The 12,104-nt window shown below is 44.4% G+C and overlaps 1 protein-coding gene across 2 annotated transcripts; it reads right to left on the reverse strand.

Moving 5' to 3' along the window:
* Positions 1–8,514: 8,514 nt before the first annotated feature.
* Positions 8,515–12,104, reverse strand: BATF3 (basic leucine zipper ATF-like transcription factor 3). 2 transcript variants are annotated; one of them, XM_035323379.1, is made up of 3 exons: positions 11,843–12,104; positions 11,135–11,239; positions 8,515–9,165 (listed from the first exon to the last, which is right to left on the reverse strand). In XM_035323379.1, exons 1-3 carry the CDS (start codon positions 11,876–11,878, stop codon positions 8,980–8,982), a joined length of 327 nt encoding a protein of 108 aa, XP_035179270.1. In that variant the 5' UTR covers positions 11,879–12,104; the 3' UTR covers positions 8,515–8,979. The 2 variants fall into 2 exon arrangements, with proteins under 2 accessions (XP_035179270.1, XP_035179269.1); XM_035323378.1 differs by lacking the exon at positions 11,843–12,104 and adding an exon at positions 11,424–11,582.

Consider the following 12,104-nt stretch of genomic DNA (forward strand, 5'->3'; position numbering starts at 1 on the left):
CATTTGTTCATTAAATGGCATTTTTTAAATGTAAAAAGTAATGCAGAAGATGTTATTAATATTATTATTAGGGCAATTGGAATGCTAATTGGGGTTGGAGTTGGGGTTGTTCAGTCTAGAGAAGAGAAGGCTCCAGGAAGACCTTGTAGTGGCTTTTCAGTACCTAAAGGAAAGATGGGGAGGGAATCATTGTCAGTGATAGGACAAGAGGTAATAGCTTTAAACTACAAGAAGGTAGATTTAGATTAGATATTAGGAAGAAATTCTTCACTCAGAGGGTGGTGAGGCACTGGCACAGGTTGCCCAGAGAAGCTGTGGATGCCCCATGCCTGGAGGTGTTAAGGCCAGGTTGGATGGGGCTTTGGGCAACCCAGCTTAGTGGGAGGTGTCCCTGCCAATGGCAGGGAGTTGGAACTGGATGGTCTTTAAGGTCCCTTACTATTATTATTTATAATAATATATTATTCCAGTTTGTGAGAGCAAGCCAAGAAAATAAGACAGCTAAGTCTCTCCATAAGCATCTGGTATCAGCTATTGTGATAAAAGTGAAATTGTAAACTCATCATACCTTTTTTCCTTTGAATGTATATAGCTGATAATTTAAAATTAAAATAATTTCATTTTTCTCAATCACTTTAAAAGTTAAAACTTGAAAGAAAAGCAATTATCTACAGCTGTGTATTGTTTCCTGGATTTTAAAAATAGTGAACAGCTCTAGTTGGAAATGTAAAGAAACTGTATGGAAAGATGTAGTGATGCAAAACCAATTAGTGAAAACTGCAGAAATTGGTTTTCATATGAATTAAGTAGAATATTACAAAATATGAGACTGGTATAAGATTTGTTAATCTAATAATTCATGAGGAAAATGTTTTGATCACAGAGTTTTTAGCAGACCGGTAAAAATACAGATGTGTTCATATGTGAGTGTCATATAGAACAGCCAATAAAAAACCTGAGTTATCATGCAACCTCATGTTACAACTCTCAGCCACCCATATCCTTGTTTATACTCTTCTGCTTGAATTGTATCCGCAATTAGATCCTGTTCCCGCTGCAAGCTGCTCTGCGTGGGCTGACCTCACTGACTCTTTGAGACTCCCTGAGTTATCTGAAACTCCAGACTGGAGAAGCGTGGAACTACCAGCAGTGCAATGGCTCACACCAAGGCAAGCTCTCTCAGTATTTTATTGACCTGGAAAGCTGGACTTTTGTTCTTATAGAAACAATACTTAAGTAGCTGTTGTTAATTTCTTCACCTCACCTGTATGAACAAAAATTCTCTTTCAAATTCCTGGGCCATTAGTCAAACCCTTAAGCACAGCTGATGGATCACCTCCCCCTAGAAAGGCATGAGCAAGGGTGCGTAACGTCTCAGTGCTCTGACAGAATAGGTCCCGAGTCCATACTGGAACTTAGCAAACAAATGGGATGACCAGAATTTACAAGGGAAATTTCTAGCCCTGTGTACTATTGTCATTTACAGTAAAAAAGAAAGCAAAAATATTCATCTCTAGAGATTATTTACCTCGCAACCCAATAGTGCACTTGGAAATTACTGTACCCTAAAAGAGCTCCGATAAGCAAAGATGAAACTCAAAGAGCTAAAAGGGAACTAGCAGCTCTCTTGCTTAGTATCAAATCCTGTTTTAAAACTTTCTGCTCTTAAAGACATCCTGTTTATAAATTTAATCAATGAACTGGATGTAAGAGAAACAAAAATTGCCTGCATTCCTCTGTCAAATGCATATTCCCAAAGCTGGAATAACTCAGCTTTTAAAGTAAACAACTAAACAGTTTGGGAAATTTCCCAAAATTCCTGCTATAATTTGTTTCTGTTTCTCTGTGAATGGCTTTCTCTCTCTCTCTCTCTCTCTCTCTCTTTTTTTTTTTTTTTTCTGGGAATGTGACATGGTTCAATGGTAGGCATCAAGAAGAAGAAAATTCCCTCTCTTTTCTGCTCTTTTCCTACTTGAATCAATACTTTAATTTGACAAGAGATACTTGTTTTACAAAATCTTACACATGCATTAGTTCTGTCAAAATGAGCTGCTACATAAAGATGTCAAATGCAGGGACCTTAGGGACTATTTTATTTTATTTTATTTTATTTTATTTTATTTTTTATTTAAGATCCTCTTGCTTTTTAAGAACAGTTGCAGACCTTTTCTAAAGCATGTAAGTACGTGGGACAGGAAGAAATATTTCAGATCACCAATATGCTCAGTTGGTCTCACATCAAATAAAAAAGCTTCAGCCTAAAAAATAACAGGTTGTCTGTGTACATACCTGTCCACAAAATTGCTCATACACACCATTTCTGTTGGAAGGCTATTCCTGAACCTCTTTCTTCACATATACAGCTCAAAAATACGTACAAATTACTCCTGTTTATTCTTCTACCAACACTCTTTCTTTTCTAAAATACTTTCTCTGCCATGATCCTTACTCCACTGTAATTACGTAGACTGTTTCTCAGACTTTACCTAATGACATAAAAAAAAGATCTCAAAAAAAAAAAAAAATCTCATTCCCTTATTCTTCATAGCAGCCCTTCTTTGAACATACATTAGCTTTGGTTCACCTTTCTTTATCATGGTTGAGCAGAAATGTATGCAGAATTCCAGATGAGGAATTTTGTTTCATCAGTCTCTCGCATGGTTATATGGATATTTCTCTCTTAAAGAACACAAATATGCACATAAAGAACACAAAAATGCACATAAAGAAATAATCCCATTACTACACATCTAAGTTCCAATTCAACTTCCTTTTTGCCTCAGTGTGTTGGTGCCCAAGCATCAGTGACTGACTACTATGCCTTTGATTTTTCATTGTCATTTTCAGTCAATGAGTGTGTGACAAAAGTTCTTGACCTTGTGACAAAAATTCTTATTAGCCCAAGTTTCTGACTGTAAACTTTGCATCATTAATGATCATTGCATTTCTATTCTCATCTCCTTTTGCATTTTATTTCCATCTTCCTCAGTATTAAAGGCTCTTCCTCTGTATTAAAGGCTCCTCATATCCAAACTCCATACAAAATATTCTAAACACAAGTGGTCTGAGTTCCTTAAGAATCTCCCCTTATTTGTTAGCTTGATAGTCTGAGTTCCTTAAGAATCTCCCCTTATTTGTTAGCTTGATAGGTCCCTTTTCAAAAAAAAATAAAAAGGGGGGGGGGGGGGGGCCGGGGGAGGTAGCTGTTTCAAATCTTCCTTCAGCTTCAGCTCATGCTCTGGTTATTTTTCAGTTCTTGTACTAATTCACATCATCTCTTGCTGGAGCAATTGCACCTTGTGTTGCATCAAATGCTTACGCAGTCTTGCTGCTTATTTCTTATTCTCAATTGTTTTACCTAAGACAGATAATAAATTAGTTTTCTTACTATTTACAATGGAAGACAAACTTTAATAGCTTTTTATGCCAAGACAGTTTCCTTATAAGAATCTCAAGAGATTTAACATTTTATTAATTCAGAGTGATGAAAACATGACAGTATGTTCACAGTGAGGCACTTGAAGGAGAAAGTTCTTCCAGAAGAGAAAGAACTGGAGACATGTAGCCAGAACTGAGTTTTGGGGGAACGGTCTGTGATAAACTTCATTGGACGGCGCCTAGATGAGTGCAAAGAGCTATACTGGCAGTCTGTAGAACTTACTAAACATATACCATAAAAAAAAAAAAAAAAACTTCTAATGCAGATTTGAAACAAAAACACCTCTTAAGGGTATCATTTTCTATATGGCTACATGGAGAAGCTGATTCAGGATAAGAAAAGCTGTGAAACTGAAGCACAGTAGTCATTCTGTACTAACTCCCTAAATGAACATTTTCATTCTATACCAACAGAGCCCTTTGTGGTTTAGCTTTATCCACTTCTAAAGAGAACTATAATGATTCCCTTACAGCAGACCAAACACATAACTAGTAGAGAACAGAGTATTTACAAAAGTTATGCCAGCTATTTCCAGACTAGGCAAGCCCTTTTGATGTCATGGTTTAAAATTCTACAGTGGGTGAAAAAATTCCTACTCACTTCTTAGGGATTTTTTCCATAGGAACTATCTAGGAAAAAAACAAAACAAAACAAGCAAACAAACAACAACAAAAAAAATGAATGAGTACCAGAAAAGCAGCATGCAGTCTCAGGGATGATTGTTACTATAGTTTCCTTATTAAGAATTACCCACTTCAAGTTAGCCTATAACTGTTCCAAGTTAAATATTACCCAAGTTAGTAAGCATAGTGCCACATGTCCTCTGAGGCAGCTGTAGGACTGTTCCTGCTTCCAGTGAAATCAGTGTAGAACGCATGTTTCTGCAAAGAATTAATACAAATTCTTTCACTCCCTTGCAGATAGGTGCCCACACTAAATTCTGTGTGTAGGTGTAAAATGTTTCTCCAGTGACCATTTGAGAGCAAACCAGGGCTTACAAAAAGAAAACTCCTACCCTCCTGTCAAGAGAATAACGTTAGTCTCTAACAGTAAATAAACCCACCGCTTCTCCTGCTTATCATACATGCTTCCTTCCTGTGACAGGAATTATATGACCACACTGATGGGAAGAAGAGAAAAGGGATTTTTTTTTAAATGGTTGTTTTATCTATCACTTTCACTGAGGCAGAAATTCAAGACTGATTCATGGACGGAAACCCCAAAAGCCATGCAGCAAAGCATTCATCTATGGACAGGAAACAGTATGGGTTTTATAGGCTAGAGTAAAGGTTATGTCACTTTTAAGTACACTTTAAAAGACTGCTCAGACACCTTCCTTAATATTCAGCTGACAAAGCTAGACGCACAGAATATGCTTTATTCGTGTACAGGGTGTACCAGCAAAATTCAATTTCTACATGCTCCTACATATTAAACTTGTTCCTATATTACTGATAACATTAAGCAGTGTTGTCACCAAGCCATGCAGGAACAGATGGAAAACAAAAGAAGAATGAGGAGGAAAATGTAGCATCTGAAATAAAACAGCAGGAGAATACAGGGGAATAGCAACAAGTGCAGGTGTAGTACAGGCGGATCAGCAGACGACAGTTAAAAAGGTATCAGGCAAAAGAACAGAAAGGCATGAAGTCTGTAGGCTTTTTGAAATATGGTGGTTTTTATTTATTTATTTATTTAAGGTGTGCTTTTAGCGGGACTCTGGATGACTACATGAAGACACTTGTAAATATTCACAGGCATAAATATAAAACATCAGTGGGCAGGAGCGGGACTTTCTGATCAACTCTCTTGAGGTATAATTGATCTCTGTCATATTCTAACAGTTTTGGGAAGCCTGACTTTGTCTTTCTGTTGACCTTTTATCTTTGGAGGCCAGAATTATCTTTTAAAAATAAGACAAATTTAAATCTGACCCACCATCAACTCAAAGAAATGAATAGACAACAGCTGAATTGGACCCAGTCTGCTTACCAGAATTAATATTTTTATCTTTGGGTAAGTTTGAACTGAGCATTTTGATTTTTCATTAGACTCAAAGAAAATACAAAAAGGAAATGCACACTAAGCAAATCTAGACTAACTGTAATCTTCATTGTGAATATAAGAGGGAAAATCCCATTTTCTTGGCAACCCTCATCCACGTTACATGACCACAAACAGGACTGTAATTCATAGTATTTCTCATGTGAAGCAGCACCTGAACATAGAAAAGATCTTCCCTAGGTAGCCGCATCAGAAAATAATGCAAGTATAATGCAAACCACATTCATAAGGATCAAGTCAAACTATCTGGAAGCTTTCTAAAGCTAGAATAAGTCAAGCAGTTTTTTAGCCACATATAGGTATGAAACTCTTTTTGTGATGGTATAATACCCTGCTGCAAAGGGAGAGGTCTGAATCTGAAAAAGAACTTTCTGTTGCTTCCTTAACAAATGGGCCTTTTCCTTTCTGTTCTCCTTTCTGCTTCCCTATTCACATTACAATTATCCCAGGCTCCAGAACATACTTTCAGTTTTGAAACTCTTTGTAAATCAATATCCTTATGAAGAGCTCCTGCAAACAGTCTCATCAGCCCAAGTGCATATTGTTGTATTAGTGATACATAAGCCAGTGCTTTAACAGGTCATTGTGTCATTCACAACATGATTCAGCTATGACAATAATTCTACAAATGCATCAGTATGTTGGGTTTATTTAGTCTGGGACATTCATTTTGCTCACTTCTTTTGCTTAGAGATCTCAACTGCCTTTGAACTTTTTTTGTAAAAACACAGTTTGTGATAGATGCCTTCATTGAACTATTAAACAGAAGAATGATGCATAAGACCCTTTGGTAACAGTGCTGGGGAAAAAAAAAAAAAAAAAAAAAAAAAAAAAAAAAAAAAAGTGATGCAATAGATGCAGGAGGAAGACGCAGTCCCTGCCCCAAGGGTTCAAAGCACGCTGTTAGTAAGGGACCCAATGCACAGGCTGGAGCTACACCCTGTGGCTGTGGGAAGGAACTTGTGGTCATGAGGGCCCCTGTGGGGCTCCCAGCTCTTCCAAGGAACAGCAGCACAGCCTTGGACTTAGGCTGCTGTTGCAAGCACACGACATTGCTGTGAGTTCAGCCGTTTTCCCCTTTACATTCTGCACAGACATTACGCAGCTTATTAGCCAATAAACTTAAATGCAGAAACAGCGGACTGAAGTTTGCAGAGCAGAACAAGATCATTGCTTACTGATGAGGAACATACAAAAGGACTTGGACTACTACATAATAATGTGTAGCCAGTTTCTAGGCAGATATTTAGAATAATACATGCGTAAGGAGGATGATTTCACACAAGTGACTTTTAGAGGAAAGCACGCGTGAGACAAAATCCTTAGGAGGATTCTGCTGGGATGGACTGTCTTAGACAAGGTAGTTGATCTTTCCTCTCATTTTTGAGGGTCTGCAGGGCTTCATTGGAGATACCATGCTTTTGCATCAGCTCTGACCTCAGCTAGCTCCTTTTCATCCCCAGCTTCAGCTCAGCCACACATACACATCTAAGAGATAGAAGATACCCTCTCGCACTCTGACCATCCGAATCTATAATGAACTTTCCTGGAGCAAACGTTGTTCATTTCCACTATGCTCCACCTTCTCCATTACACCTCTACTCAGCCCAAATTACACTGTGGCATCCAGGGGGGAAGGAATGTAGGTGGGTGGATGAAGATACTCAAGATAGCTTCCTTTATTAAGGGTGACACGAAGAATCCTGTCAAGGACATGACCCAAAAAGCATACTGCAACGTGTCCTGAAGTTTCCATTTTCCTTGGCAGGGACTGCACCTGCTTTTCTTTGTATGATGAATCAATCTTTACAGGACCATAAGAAACTGTGAACAACATGTTTGGGCTGTAGATTGCTTCTGCAAGTGCTGAAAATTCTCTTGGGGACAACTCTTGGGGACAACCTAACGCAAACTTCTCAAGAAACCAAAGACTCCCTCCTCCTGTTGATCTTGAGTTTCTAGCCTAAGACAATGGCATGAGGTGGCCCTTTAGAAGGCAGATAGAATTAGGGAAACTGCGCAGTCAACTGTCTTCATAATTAAACTGTAATTCATAATTAAATTTGTGAAGCTAAATATATATAATATTTTAAACTTTTCAGATCATATCCTGCTGATAAATACATAAATCCAGCTGAGGGGAGAAATTTATCTCATGAGTTGAGCTGAAAAAAAAAAACAAACCTCACCAAATGCTGAAGTGGGAGAGCTTGCAAAGGGATAGAGCTCTTTTTTATCCAGAGATGCTCTTTGACTGGTAAACACTGTGACAAACTCTTTGCTGGATCCCAGGATAGGGCATTCATATTTCTAGAGCTTGACGCTACTAAGAAGCTTCAGAGCAGGGGAGAACATTTTTCTGTTTGTTTCTCACAAACATGGTCGTAATTCTTCCTTTTTGTAAGAAGGGGAATAAAATAGTTAAAGCAGTAGTAAGACATAATGCATGCAGTTATCCCATGTGGACATGGAATTAAATGCCTAGGCAAATTAACTCATTTTATCCATGGATATCACTTATCAGAAGCAGCATGTGAGAGGAAGGATAAAGCACTACCAAAAAAAAAAAAAAAACAAAAAAAAAACCAAACAATTCCCCCAACCCCAAATAATCCCCTAGTTAATTTTCAGTGTGCACACTAAAACAGTAAATTTTAAAATCTGCTCTTTAAAAAAAAAAAAAAAAAAAGTGTAAAACCAGCAGACTGCTTTGCTTTTCCTCCACACAGAGCAGACTATCATTATCAGAGACTGGCTGAGCTGTATTTTAGGATATAAAACATTACGAGAATTAATGCTGGCAGAGGCTGATGACTGCGGATAGTAAAGAAATAAAGACTGGGAAAACTCATTGGTTTACACACATTTCAAAAGAGGGACTAATGAAGTGGTGATAAGCAAATAATAAAGCAACTGACAGGAAGATTACCATTAGACTTTGGATTTGACCAGCAAACAAAGAGGAGAGATGTTCTAAGGACATTGGATATTTAAGAAGGTGGAGAAAACCATAAAGATAGGACATTGCTTTTATTAACCAAACCTGTTTAGAGAAAAAAAGAAACAAAACCACAAACCAGCAGCCAGAATCTTTTATACAAGAATGACAACTGACAAAGGGTTGCTAGCAGTGGATGCGTGGGAGAAAGGCATCTCAGCCCAAGGCCGGTACTTTTCCCTGTCTACATTCCGCTGCACGATGGTGGGCTGCATCACACTGTGACATTTCTAAATGCAAAACCATGGCTCGGAGATTCTACAAAAATATAAAAAGTCACAGTTCAAGTTGTCATTTTTTCCATACTGATGTTTTCCTGAGATTCAGGAGACTAAAACACTTCAACGTCGAGAAGAGCTGTGTGGTCAAGTCCAGCTCTCTTCAAGGGAAGGCCTGTGCCCTAAGTATGCAGTTCTTCAAATCTCCCCTTGTACTGGCTCTTTCACAGATCGCATCTAAAGGTGGTGGATGCGACGTCTCATCTGGGCAGGCAGCTGCTGAGTGCATCGGGCCTTGGTACGGTCACAAAGTTCATGGTGCAGTGCAATAGTGGACAGATCTTCTCGTGATCCTTCAACACTTCACTCAAGTGTTTCATTTCATCTGTTAGCTTTCCAATTTCTCTCTTCAGGGAGGTATTTTCTTGCTCAAGAGACTCATATTCCTGGAAGAAGGAAAAAAAAAAGCCTACTCATAGTCAAAACATTCTTTTCAGTGCTCCCACCTTGAGTGTATTCAAGTAACTGTAGGAAAGAAGCGTGGTTTCTTATTATAACGTGCAAAATGCTAAGAAAGGACAGGCACAGCCCTGAGCAAACCTGGGTGCTTAAACAGGGCAGGTGCTTCACGACCTGCGTCCTGAGCACGATGCGACTCCTTTTGCAGGTGGTGCCCCTGGAGGGGGGGCTCCCCAGCAGCCCAGGGCTACAGAGGCAGGTAGTAGTGCCCCTGTGGTGGCCTCTCCCAGCCCCAGGCTGTGCCAGGCAGCTCCACACCATCAGAGCTATGAAGACAGAAGTCCCGAGCCCCCGCTTGGTCACCAGCAATCCTGGCCACTGCCTTGCTTGTCCCTGACCAGGCTGCCTTCAAAGGCAGCTCAAGCTAAGGAGCCTTATCTCAAGCTAAGGCTCCTCTGGCAATGAATACGCTGCTGTTAACTGCAGGGGAGTTTTGAGATGCTCTGCAGCACGCACCTGTGACGGATGTGAGACTCGCGTGTCACATTTCTTTTGCTAGCAGTGGGTCTCAAGTGTCCCTGCTGCCAAGACTTCACATCCCAAAGTGAAGAGAGCCCAAGGTTCAGAGCCAGCCCACGGAAAACCTGCAGGTGTCTGCACCTCGCTGCTGGCCTGGGGCTCAACACTCACCCACTCAATCTCACCTCCCTGGGAAAGCTTCAGAGCAGGCTTCAAAGCCCACACGTGCCTTCAAGGGGCTGTTTACCAGGCAGAGGGGAGAGCCCTGCACAGTGCTCCTTTGGGCAACCAGAGGCTGCCTCTCCTCCTCTTCTTTGCTGCAGCTTGGACCCCCCTGCCCTGCCTGGCACCCTTCCAGCACCCACTCACACACGGAGTAAAGCAGGCGCGATCCTCCTGACACATCCCCATAGCAGAGGCCACCATTCCTGGCTCTGCTCTCCTCTTGTGCCCCAAGCCCCATGGAGCAGGTGTTACCCTCCAGTCGCTCCATCCCTTTTGCAGGGCAGAGAACACCAAATTGCTCCTGCTAAGGAGGAACGCCTCTTCAGCCAGATCTGCCTGGGAAAACCTGTGAATGAAGTTTCCCAGAGTGAGGAAGAGCCCTGAGCCCAGCAGGAACACCAGAGTGGCTGCAGGATTGTGCAGTGACTCCAGAAAAGCCAGGGCTTGCCCTGTCCAGAAGCACCCAGCACCTGGCTGTCTCAGGCACTGACTCAGAGGAGATCTGGGAAAAACCAAACCCCGAACTCCCCACCCTGTGCCTCCTGGCCTCTGCTGCCCATAGGCAGCTCCTTCCACACCACGAGAGGAGCGCTGAGCCCCCAGCGCTGCACAACCGGCACAGCCACCAACAGCAGGACCAGGACCTACCCCGGGAGCCCCGCTACAACAAAAGCGCTGCTGTGTCGGGCAACATCCCGACCCGGAGAGCAGCAACTCCTGTCCTCCAGCGTTTGTGCTGGGGACTGGAACCGCACGTGTGATATCGAGAAGTGCTGAGTGTTTCTGGAAGAATGAGCCACTTTCATGCTTTTTGGAAACACCCACTGCTATTTATCAGAGCACACATGCATAGCAGCTAACTGAACCGAGCTCCCGCGCCAGTTTTGGAGTTCCTAAGAAGCCTTTTCGAGCGGGTATTTCTGCCTCACACCACAGTTTTAAGTTGAGTGAAGCCAGCGCTGCCACCCCGCAGCGGTCCCCTCCTCCACCACCTCCTCCCTGGGGCATCCCTGCTCCATCGCAGCGCTCCTGCCGGGCTAACCCCGGCTCCAGAAGCGAGCAGCTTTGCCAGGGGACACCAGGAGCCCCGGGGAGCAGCTCGCAGGCGCCCAGAGGCCACCAGGTGCGGGCACGGCCGCGTCCCCCCCTCCCCGCCGGGCAGGGCTGGGACGTGCGCCCCCCGCCCCCCGGGCACCCCGACCCCCCGGGCACCTCGTGCAGCTTGTCTGCCTTCTGCGTCTGCTTCTTCCGGCTTCTTTGCGCCGCCACCCGGTTCTTTTCTCTCCTCCTCACCTTCCTGTCGTCTTCTTCGTGACTCTGGAAAGACACCGAGCCAGCAGCGCCTCACCGCCCGTCCGGGAACCGGCAGGGGGGCTCCCGCGGGCGGGCGCGACGAGCTCCGGCAGACACCCACCGCGTCCTGGCAGGCACCCAGGGGTCCCCGGCAGGCACCCAGAGGTCCCCGCCCCCCCCGTGCCCCTGCCCCTGCCCCTACCCCTACCTGCTGGCCGCCCTCGGAGCTCCGGGGCAGCACGCTGCCCGCCGCCAGGACGCCGCCCGACATGCCGCCGGCTGCCGCCCGCCCCGGGGCGCCGCTGGGCGGCCCCGGCCCCGGCCCCGGGGAGGGCTGGAAGGAGGCAGGGAGGGCTGCAGGCACGGCCCCCACCCCGGCCCGCCCCGGCCCGGCACCGGCACCGGCACCTGCGGGCCCCGGGGCGGAGCCGCCGCCCGCATGGAGCACACGTGGAGGGCCCGGGGGCTGCGCCCCGCCGCCGGGGGAACCCCCCCGGTTCGCGGCCCCACAGCACGGAGCTGCCCGAAATTCCCCCGGAGAACCCCCTTCCAAGAAAATTGCACCCCCCCCGCAGCCCGGCTGGCACGACCAGGCGCAAAAGCCGCGCATCAGCCGCGCAGCCTCACCCCCGCGCACTCCTGCCCGCAGCACTTGTGCGCCATCGGCTCCTCCGAGCGCCGTGGGCTTCAGAGAAGGGAGCCCGGCGCAAGGCGAGGCTCATCGGCGTGAGGACGAGGCATCGGGGCTGGAATAAAATGATTTTCGCTTTCGCTCCTCGCCTGTTCCTTTAAATAATAAGGAAATGCCGCGCGCTTCTGGTAAAACCGAAGCAAGGCAGCGGCTGGGGACAGCGCGGCTCTCCGGGACACGGCTCCCTGCCTTGTGGCG

The sequence above is a fragment of the Oxyura jamaicensis genome, chromosome 3, assembly GCF_011077185.1.
Source record: "Oxyura jamaicensis isolate SHBP4307 breed ruddy duck chromosome 3, BPBGC_Ojam_1.0, whole genome shotgun sequence".
Lineage (NCBI taxonomy): Eukaryota > Metazoa > Chordata > Aves > Anseriformes > Anatidae > Oxyura > Oxyura jamaicensis.